The sequence below is a fragment of the Schistosoma mansoni genome, assembly GCF_000237925.1.
Source record: "Schistosoma mansoni, WGS project CABG00000000 data, supercontig 0132, strain Puerto Rico, whole genome shotgun sequence".
Classification (NCBI taxonomy): domain Eukaryota; kingdom Metazoa; phylum Platyhelminthes; class Trematoda; order Strigeidida; family Schistosomatidae; genus Schistosoma; species Schistosoma mansoni.
The window spans coordinates 511,061-522,913 of record NW_017386037.1 but is presented as its reverse complement, the minus strand read 5'-3'; the positions used below and the strand labels follow the sequence as shown (position 1 = coordinate 522,913).

The following is an 11,853-nucleotide window of genomic DNA, read 5'->3' as shown; positions in this document are numbered from 1 at the left end:
ACCCGCCGATAAAATTAAGTCCAAAGTCCGACGTTAAGTCGAAATCAGGGTTTTTCATAGAGCTATTGCCTAAAATACTTGATAAATAAGTAGTCCGTACAACATACATTGAACAGTAGTATTCAAATCGTTATCATTGAGGAGGCATATTTAAATACAAACACATATGCACAAAATAGTACAAATCAGAAATCATTATAATAATAACAACTCACTTTTCATCTACACTCAATTTCTCTTGCCTATTAGATGTTGGACCAGCACTTGCACTGGAATTAAAAACACATTGAAACGGTTTTAATGAAACAATAAACGAATTAATCAGAGAGAGAGAGAGAGATAAATCATTGAAACAGTCCTACCAAACATTCAGTCATAGTCAACTCAGTCCGCTTAAGTTGACATATCACACTAAGAGAAATGATACTAACAAGATGAATACCAAACAAGACAAAATAATAGCGAAACTAATCAATATGAAGAAAGACAACACATTGAAGTTGCTTAACTGCGGTGATCTGACGAGAACTGGTGCTTTTAACGTGGTATCACCATGGAAATGTATATCGAGTTCTGTCCAACAAATTCAAACATGTTAGATACTATTTTCGATAAAATATGACCAGATGTTACGTGAGCATTTAAAATTCAATTGAGTTCGAGTCCAGAGTGAACTCAACTCTGGGATGCAGGTACATCCAGCTGACGAGTGCCAGATAGGACGAAACGCGCGTCCTGGATTCCACTGCTAGCAACTACCCATCTCTGCTAACCATGCTTGTGAATTAAGGTATATCGAGGCAATACGCACAGTATGCACATATGCCAACTAGAAACTGACCAGTTGCAGTCCTAACAAAATCGATGGGAAGATTCAAACAAACAATACCAGGCGTTTACTAAGGTTTATTGAAGTCTTTACCATACGAAAATTCAAACCCCCTACGTGTATTCAAAAACAGTTTGTTCTGACTTTGGAGCTACCCTGGTAATATAAGCTTATTACACAGAGTGATCAGGTTTCAAACTGTTTTCACATTATTTTTATTATTATTCATGTCACCTTTTACCCCCCATTTCTAGTCTAGTTGACCTTTTATTTTTATATATAAATGTTCTTGACAAGTATATGTGCGATCAGATTGTTCGAAATATATTGCACTAATATAAGTGGCTATCAGGACTCAGTAGCTGAGTGGATAATACGATGGCGTTTGAAGCGAAAAGAACTGGGTTCGAGTCCCAAAGTGAACATCAACTCTGAGATGCAGGTACATCCAGGTGACGAGTGCCAAATAGGACGAAACGAGCGTCAAACTGGATTCCACTGTTAGCCACTATCCATCTTTGCTTACCATGCTTGTTAATTCAGGCTATAACGAGGCAATACGCACTGTATGCATATATACCAATTAGAGACTGACCAGTTGCAGTCCGAAAACATCAATGAAAAGATCCAAACAAACAATACTAAGTAAATTTATCATCACATAGTTCTGATAATCTACTCCTCTTCTTCTTACACCATCGAAATTTGTCAAAGGGACTAATTGCTTTAAATATCACATATATTTTGTCGATTAGACATAAATTTATTATCAGAAGGAGTTTTGTGGAGATTTAGTATTTTTATAGTTGAAGGCATGAGTCAACTGAGGCTAGATTACCGAGGAAAACCTGGAAGCACTGGACGGCCAACTCGTCCTATTATGGGACTCCTCAGCAGTGCGCATCCACCATTCCACCTCGCGAGATTCGAACCAAGAACCTACCAGTCTCGCGCTAGAGCACTCAACCGATAGACCAATTAGCCGGCATCCGACGATGTTAATGTCGAACTTCAACCACTCCACGAAGTTGAACAACCGTTCACCAAATGAGGAGTCACACAACAGGATGAAACAGCCGTACACTGCTTCCAGGTTTTCCTTGGTGGTCTAGCTTCAATTGACTCATGCTTTCAACTATTAATTTATTGAACAAAGAATAAAATTATAATTTAAATGACAATTAACTTACTGGTGTCTTTGAATTTCAGCATACTCAAAGCAACTTTTCATGACAAAGTTACAACCTAAATTTCTACCATAGAACCATTTCATCGCTTTCTTGTAGTTAACATTGTACCAACTTGAAAATTACATTAAAAAAAATTTATGAACTCGAATTCCGCATCATTAATGAATTAGTACGAGATATACACTAGAGGGTGATATAATTAATATAAACTACTAGGTAATGATAATTTTTCTGGTTAGTGTTATCATTCTTACCTATCCTTGCCTCTTATCAGCAACAATCTACTGTGGGAGAGAACAAACCAGATTCCATCCAGTAGAGGAAGAAATCAGGAAGGAAGCGCTGGAAGTGGATAGGACTGTAACAAGCCCATTCTACTATTGTATTCTTTGTGTGCTATCTGTTATTTAGACATTTAATCCACTATGGAAATTTATGTGTGAGTCTGATTGAGCGCATGTGTCTGTATATCGATCTTAATCTATTCTCTCATTGGTTGTAAGCAAAGATAATCAATAATTAACCCTAGATCAATTAACACTCATAAATATATATGGATTTCTGAACACTCATGGATAGACACACACACTTATTTTCCCCGTGTGCTTGCTATCTGTACAATAGCGGATTTTTTACCAAACTTCAATAATAAACTATCTCTATAATTGATATTCAGGCTGTTGAATAATCTCGAGTAAACCCATAATTCTATTAAGAGATTTAGCCTGCATTAAATAGTCGGTTAACGGGATATATAATTTATTTATTGGAGTCAAATGTAGAGGAACTAATCCTCTACAGCACACAAGGCAAGCCCTCACCTCGAATCCTCAAGGTCAAAGGAGAAGAGAATGAAGACCAAAGAATACATTACGACAAGAAATGGGGACGGATATGAGAAGAATGAACGAAAGTTGGAAAGAAGTAGAAAGGAAGGACGAGGACAGAGTGGGTTGGAGAATGCTTGTCGGCGGCCTATGCTACATTGGGAGTAACAGGCGAAAGTAAGTAAGTAATATATATAATACTACTGTGCATTTGACATGAATCAATCACTTAATGTATTTTAGTTTTAATACGAAACATGAAACTGAGTGCAGAAACCTTCAGTTTGATTAGACGAGCCATCCGTAACATTGATCTCACTGAGTATATATATATAATACAAGTTGGTACTGACTTCCGGCAATATTTTCGGGCAGTTTTCATGACTTGTAATTTCGAATAAAATTGGTTTTGCATAATAGTTAGGTTCGAGATAGAAGTTTATACCGTTGCATAAGTTTTTGGTATTTCAGAGTCTTGAACAAAGGAATCAAAAAGTTTTCATATCTTAACTGATGAGTGTTGACAACTATATATTCTCAATCGTGTTTATTGATATCCTTTTAGACTGCCTCTAATAATGCCCCTTCAATACCTGCAAACACAGGCTTGTTGAGGCAATCAAAACTCAGTCAGTCAGTCAGGACGTAGAACTTAGTACGTATCTACATCAATTCTAGTTGCAACACCACAATAGCACAGAGATGCAGTTGTCGATTCAAATCCCATAATGGTAGAAGTAGTAAGAGTATAAGCAGTAATCAGAAAGATTAGGGTTTCAAGATGTTATTGAAAGATTATAATCCAGTGAAATAAATTTGGAAAGAGAAAAAAGATAGAGACATGAAGAATTCAGAAGATTAGAATTTGGTAGAACATAAAGTGTGGATGCACCTTCGCCATTGCAAACGATTTTGAGCCATGTCATTCAAGGTCTCTAACCATCGATTGCTATCATCTCGCGAATCTTAACCAGGTAGTCTGCACCTACCAGCATGGCTCAGTCCAATTTTCAGTGACTTCATGAATTTGTGCAATGTTTTGGTCTTGCCACCCCTAGCTTTCTTCCAATTAAAACTACGTCCTTTATGGTCCAGATTTCGAAATTGTTAGCAAAATCAATGCTATTTACAGAGATTCTGCATAAAGACGACTGGCGTTACTTTTTTATATCTATAGTTATAATTAAAAAAACAGACAATTACTTTGCTTAACTTTGCTTACCCTGAATCTTCAAAGAAACTAAGAGTAACACGAGATACAGAGTAATCAACTTGTATTCTTCCAGCCATTATTTCATTCTGAAATTCAAGATGATAATGCATTAGATAAACGATGAAGTAACTCATACTTATAGCTGAGCAATAATATGGTTTTCCATGCTATATCTTCTCAATAATATTTACGTTCTAACCTTTACTAAACTATCATTAACAAAGAGTATTTCTTCATGAGCTAGATATCCAAGTCTTAATTTAGGTACGTGGCCTACTACTATTAATAATAGTAATAATAAATCACTGTAGATGAATAAGATCTGATTACCGTATTGAAATATGTTTCCTTGTTCACGTTAGTAATTAATGATGAATTCAATCCACTGCTTAAAGCCTCAAATGCCCTGGTACGGCCAAAAGTATAGAGAGTCCGCTCTCACTCTCCAAATGCTCTCACATGGACACGCGTGTATACCCCCTACCAGGAAAGTCCTACTCGCTGCCTTCTCGTGCCACAGGTGTTGTTCACGAAAGTGAGAGGACGAAAACCGAATGTCCGGCGCTTTAACCGGGTTGGTGGACAAGGCGCGTCCACCTAGGGGAGTTGGAAAACCTTGATTCCAAACTAATGGTGCACATCGGCTGGCTCCAGTATCCTGAGGGGACAAATGGCGTATGAACCAATTGTTGGTCACCGGCTACTATCGGACTGCATCTCCTCACGATGCTGCACTGCCTTGTGGGTTAGACCTTTAGGTCAAAGGCTTTGGGTGTTGCCCCCCATGAATTTTCCGCTTCCATTCCGGATTCCAAGTTAGAGAAACATTCATGAAACTAACTAAAGTGAAAGCGTATCACAATGAGATTATCACATAAATGTACAAACCACTATCTTATCTCAACATAGTGCACGCATTGTCGAGCCACCTAGACCAGTGGCCACATTGCAATTTGATCGATAGCATTCGATCAGCATTAAGACGGACTTGATACACATGACATTGATCGCCACCCAGTTATCAATCAATTTTGATTACATCTCAGTCCTACAGGAGGTCGGTCGCTGTCCGAATAGCTCAGTGGTAACGTCTCTGACTGTGAAGCTGAGTGACACGAGATCGAATCCGCCAGGGAGCATCAGTTCCCTCAAAATTACAGGTACACCTTGTTGACGAGTGCCAAGTAGCACGAAACCCGCGTTCAGGGTTTCCTGTTGGCCACCTCCAACCACCATCTTACCTCAAAGATGGATAGTGGCTAACAGTGAAATCCAGGACGCGCGTCTTATCCTATTTGGGACTCGTCAGCTGAATGTACCTGCATCTCATAGTTGATGTTCACTTTCAGACTAGAACACAATACCGTTCGCTTTAAACGCCAGCGTGATATCCACTCAGCTACTGAGTCCTGATAGTCACTTGCTTGTGGAATGGGGTGAAGTTTAAATTCAATTGGTATTGTTAGTTTGAATCTTCCCATTGATGTTTAGGACTGCAATTAATCAGTTTTTTATTGGCGTATGTGTATATACTGTGCGTATTGCCTTAATTCACAAGCATGGTAATCAATTGTGTCAGAATGATAGAAAAACCCAAATTTCAGAGATAGCAAAATACATTATTTTGACAGTTCATTTCAGACAAATCTTTAAACGATCTTTCTTCATCAAACAATTTAAGTATGCATAGAATTCATATTAACACTTGAGTAAGCTTACTGAATATAATCTTCCCTCCCAATGCGATCCGATTTCTCCAGTTTGATGTTGATTTTCCAAATCTGCTCCATTTAAGTTAGCACAACGGAAATGTTTTTTTGCAGCCGCCTAAATATTGTACATATATACATTTTGATTCTTTTTAATCAAAGGAAGAAAAACCCATAATTAAGACCGTGAATCGATCGTTGTTAAACTACCATTGAAAACCTGAAAGTACTGGACAACTGTTTCGTCCCATTTTAGGACTCAGCGGTGCTCATCCACGATCTTCGGTCTCGCGCGCGAACGCCTAAACTCTAGACCACGGATCTCAATAAATAAAACAACTTAATGACCTTCACAACCTCAAATTGATAATAAATTTTTTGTTCTATTTTTAAATAATTCGATACAGTAGAGTCAGTCTTTGGCTTCATAACCGAAATAATGATACATTCTTTAGTCTAAAAGACTCAAACACTTTCACTAATAATTTATGAAGTTTAGAACCTACAGCATCAAAAATCAAAACCAAAGAATTAAAGTGGATACACTTCTTTTATATGATCCTAAAACTTGTCAAGGTTAGAAAGAGGTTCAAAGGTTCTAAAATCGTAATGCATAACGTAGAGGAACTCATCCATATGGCTCCATAATAGTCTGTCTCTGGAGCTATGATAAGGTCACGAAAACTCTCTCAGCCTCCACCACATAGCTTCAATATTGTTTGTGTGTACTCCGGTTGTGTAAGTTTATAAGTTTTCATTATGGATATGTCCCTACAATACTCATACCACTGAACAGACGAAATTTTGGTAACATCTGCGGCAATTATTATAATATACCTTAGTCTCAATCTGGATCGAGCGAAAAAGGTTCCTATTCGAACAAAATATGTTACATCGAAAGACAACATCAAGGTAGTCCGCACAAGGTTTACAAGTCATTTGATTACTGAAATTCCAAATAAAGGAACTTCTCAGTAGTCCCACTTATTGTAATCGCTTAATTGTTAAGTCTTCTCTAAAATCGTACATGAGCACCAAGTACTGGAATTGGCGCTGTGACCTTGAAATCCCCCAAACGCTTCTGATTGGCTCGTCCACAAACTATAGATGTATTTGAAGTCATTTTATCATCCCGCATTTGTTTATATGAACCAGATTATCTATTTTAATACCTGACAAATTATTTGTTATTCTTCTATCAAACAAATGTTCTTAACACAACTTAAAGAACTATTATTTGATACTTTGCGAAGTTCACTATACAAGCGTCAACATCTGGAGAGAAGCACGGGATACAGTGGGCAGCTAAGATGCAGTTGGACGATTTAGACTTCTCAGATGATCTGACTCTTCTATCACACACACAACAACAAATGCAGGAGAAGACGGACATATCTGGGTAGCATCATCAATAAAAACGGTGGATCTGATTCAGATGTGAGAGCTAGGATCGGCAAAGCAACAGCAGCATACTTACAAATGAAGAACACCTGGAACTCAAAACAATTGTCAACCGACACTAAGACCAGAATTTTCAATGCAAATGTCAAGACAATTCTACTGTATGGGGCGGAGACGTGGAGAACTACGTAAGCCTTCATCTAAAAGATATAGGTGTTTATTAACAGTTGTCTACGAAAGATACTTTGGACCCGTCGGTCAGACACTATCAGTAACAACCTGCTGTGGGAGAGAACAAACCAGATTACAGCAGAGGAAGAAATCAGAAAGAAGTACTGGAAGTGGATTGGGCACATGCAATGAGGAAATCACCTAACTGCGTCACAAGGCAAGCACCCACATGGAATCGTGAAGGTCAAAGGAGAAGAGGAAGACCAAACAACACATGACGCTGAGAAATGGAGACAGGCATGAGAAGAATGAACAAAAGTTGAATAGAACTAGAAAGGATGGCCCAGAACAGAGTGGGTTGCAGAATGCTGGTCGGCGGCCTATGTTCCGGGCGTAAGTAAGTAAGTAAAGAATTTCATTGACTTATATTTATGTGGTGTACCAATGAATATCAAGAATCATAAAACACTAATTTCTTCTTAACTTATGGTTTCACTATAGTTTATTGAACAACTGGGTGAACCGAAATATTATTTAATAATATGAATTTTATAAAAGAATTAACTAACCTTGATTTTAGGAGTAACGAAACTGTAAAAGTCTTTCCTAAACCATCCTGCTGCACTTTTCCATGTTCTTGTAATCTTCCGGATAGTGTCGTTACTGTGAAAAAGATGTTTAAATTATCTAAATCTTACACTATAAGCACATACATTAAAAAAAAAATTTCCTCAAAAGAAAGACTGATGATGATGGTGAACACAACAGTAGTTTTCGAGAATTATTGTTCAAATAGATCTGTACATCAAACATTATCGCTATCATCTAAGTGTACATGACTTATGATGTGTGAATCCAACCTTTAAAGATAGGTACAGAGCTCCTACAACTCTGTCTGTAGCTCTTCCGGGGGCTACTGCTGGTCCCAAGCCCGGGTAAAGGAGGAGGGTTGGGCATAGGGTTAGCGACCCCATCCCGTAGAAAACAACTAGCTAAAAACACGCTGACCAGAAGAAATTATGCTGGTCAGCGGCCTATGCTCCATCGGGAGTAAAGTAAGTAAATAAGTACAGAGCTCCTACACAAGTAATGCGATCATGTGCAAATAAAGAGTAACTTTGGATTTAGAGTTTTGATTCTTTTGACGTCCAGATACATCAGTTATAGATCTAACCGGTTCAGTCGGCCAGTCAGATACAACGTAGAACTTCATAAGTACGTACATCAGTTCGAGTCGCCATACCACGTTAGCACTGAGATGCAGTTGCCGATTCGAATCCCATAGTGGTATAAGTAGTAAGAGTATAAGTATTAATGCGAAAGATTAGGGTTTGAAGATGTTATTGAAGGAGTATAATCCAATGAAATAAATTTTGAAAAAGAAAAGAGTGGATTCACCTTCGCCATTGCAAACGATTTTGAGCCATATCATTCAAGGTCTCTAGCCATCGATTGCTATCAACTCACGGATTTCAACCAGCATTACAATAACACTATGTATATGAGTTAACAGTTTGCTCTTTGGTTTCAATGGTGAATTTCAGTCACCTAATGATACTAAAAGCAATGTTGATAGGACATATTGTCTATTGCCATTTGTGTGAAGTGACTTTTTTACATACTAAACATGCTTTTAGCAATGATCCAGCTAAATTTGACAAAATGATATCCAATGAAATTTGCATAAAATTGGTTTACTAACCGTTTTAACTGATCAAATTTTATACTACTATATATGAAGCTTAGTAATTTATTTGATGCAATTGTGGTGTAGGCTACTTATATCGACATAAGTAGTATATACCGTGAGTGGGGAGTAGAATGTTTAGACGACCGCCAAATGGCTCTCAGACTGCATGAACTCGAGAAACCGTTCACAGTGACCACAGACGCAAGTGATCATGGTATAGGTGTCATTTTGAGTCAGTCTGATAGAGTGGTGTAATACACGAGTCGTGTTCTCACGCCTGCTGAACAGAAGTATTCAACGATCGAAAAGGAGTGTTTGGCAATTGTGTGGGCAGTAGACAAGTAGAGACTGTACCTTTTAGATGGACGATTTCACATCAAGACTGCTCATAAGCCCCTGCAGTGGCTAAAAAGAGCAAGATATCCCAGTGGGAAGTTGTCGCGATGGATGATACATCTACAGGAGTGTGACTTCAGTATCGGCATGTTCAAGGAAAGGAAAATGTAATGACGGACTACCTATCAAGACCAAACATGGAAGCCGAGCTTTCATTGATAACATACGCAGTAAATAGTATAGAGAGAGACCCACAAGAACTCTTCCGGCAGCAGAAATCGAGAGGTAATCAGAGTGATAAAAGAGGGAGCAAACGTTGACAAACAAGCAATGGACAAGGAGATAGTAATATTGCTTCGGCAAAATGAAAGATTGAGAGTGAACACATATGGAGCCTTGGTCAGGCAGGACGATGACAAAAGACTAGCGGCCTACGATGGTACATGAGTGTCATCAGGTAGAGCATACAGGTATCGCAAGAACGACGGATTTACTACGGCAAAGTGCATACTGGCCAGGCATGGGAGACGATGTGGCCCAAAATGCGTTAACGTGGCAGCAGTGCTAACTGATGAAAAGCGATAGATACACGCAACCGCCATTGCAGTCAGTCTCAGTAACAGCAGTCGGCGATCTATGGTCGATAGATGTGATGGGACCATTTTCACAGACGGATAGCGGCAACCGATACCTGCTAGTAATGACGGAACATGCTACACGATAGGCAGATGCCGTACCGATTGCAGACCAGCGGGCAAAAACAGTGACCGAAGTATTAATCCGGCATATTGTAGCGGGTCACAGAATACTGAAGAGCCCCTGTTTTGAAGGTCCGTCTAAAGCTGTTTGGCATCAAGAGGATACGAACTACACCGTATCACCCTCAGACGAACGGGCTTACAGAAAGAAACAACCGCACATTAAAGGAATGGTTTAACATCGTAAGGAGGAAATTGGGAGAAAGAGCTACCACTACTTTTGCTGGAGCATCGTGCCTCCATACAAGGGACAACCAGGAAGCCACCTTTCCTACTTATGTATGGTACACAGCCACGACTTTCAATGCATAATAAGACCTGACCGCAACAATAGAAGTGGACGATAACAAGATTAAGAAAAGAAAGGAGGGAGGCAGTAAAGGACATGGGAAAGAAACAAATATCAGATACAAAGAAAGCGAAACAGCAGAGAAGAACGTGGAAGCCTCTTAGAGTGGGGACCTGATATAGTGTACAGAGTGGAAAGGTAACATAAAAGGCGTCAGGAAAGTTGATGTGGAATAGGGAAGGACTGTACATTATCACGGAGAGACGTGGCTCGGTTTACACGATCCGAGGAGAAGACAAGCAGAAGCGTGTAAATGCCAGTCAACTGCAGTGATGGTTTCAAGAACATCATGAGTCACGAACAGCACCAAAGAAGACAGTGGTACGGCGATCGGAAAGATTGCGAGAACAACCTAACAGAAGGGGGAACAAATGTGGATTGGTCTACTTTTATCGACATAAGTAGTATATATCATGAGTAAGGAATAAAATATCTGGCAGCAGAAGATTGAGAAGATCGAGAAGAGAAGAACAGAAATAGAAAGCAATTGATGTGAAAATCCAGGAACAATGAAGCCTGAGACAATCAATGAATACTTTGCAAATAGAATATCAGAGTGTGGTTTTTGTATTTTATCAAGGAACTTTATAATTTGTGCAGATTACATAAACGGTTGTCCTCACCTCGGTTCTCATTCATTACACAGTGACAAATAGTACATTTCTATAAAATCAAGCTATTTCTGTATTAAAGTTATCCTAAGTTTCTATTTGTTGAATATATAGAAACATGAAATCCTCACCTTGGAAGATAACGACCATGTTGATCTTTGTAAATTGGCTTATGTGTTGCGTCCCTGGGAGTTCGAGCTGTCCCATTTGGAAAACGCATAAAAGGAAAGCTGGATGATGAAAATCCCTAAAGTATAATAAATTTTAAAAGATATTAAATAGTAACCATAAATAACCAGAATAGTATCTATGAGCTAGTACATAACTACTCATACTCCAAACACCAACATATCACGAACGTTAACGTCAACTTTTGATAAATAAATAAAAAAATTTGCCTTTTTAGTCATCATGTAGATATCTTCATTAAACCATTAGAATGAGTCATGAGTCAATTGAAGCTAGACCACCATGGAAAACCTGGAAGCTGAGGAGTCCCATAATTGGACGAAACGGCCGTCCAGTGCTTCCAGGTTTTCCATAGTAGTCTACCTTCAATTGACTGATGATTTCAACTATGAAAATACTGAAATCTCCACAAAACCTCTTCTAATTATGTCATATGCATTTAGCTTTTAGTGTTTTTCGAATTTTATCAGTTAGTTAGCAGCGTAGTCACCACTAGTCGAAATGACTAGTTATTCCATACTTTGTTTTTTGCTGGTTTAAGTTAGTCAGGAGATCATAACCAAAAATTTAACATTAAGAT

The 11,853-nt window shown here is 38.6% G+C and overlaps 1 protein-coding gene across 1 annotated transcript in view; it reads right to left on the bottom strand.

Moving 5' to 3' along the window:
- The window catches only part of Smp_204600 (unnamed protein product), a gene marked incomplete at both ends in the record, with an annotated part of 17,296 nt that extends 5,992 nt beyond the window's left edge, over positions 1–11,304 (bottom strand). Inside the window, 5 exons of the mRNA XM_018789864.1 lie at positions 2,020–2,130; positions 4,069–4,145; positions 5,779–5,886; positions 7,910–8,003; positions 11,216–11,304. Coding sequence (XP_018646421.1) covers positions 2,020–2,130; positions 4,069–4,145; positions 5,779–5,886; positions 7,910–8,003; positions 11,216–11,304 — 479 coding nt within the window. The remainder of the gene's footprint in view (positions 1–2,019; positions 2,131–4,068; positions 4,146–5,778; positions 5,887–7,909; positions 8,004–11,215) is intronic.
- Positions 11,305–11,853: the final 549 nt, after the last annotated feature.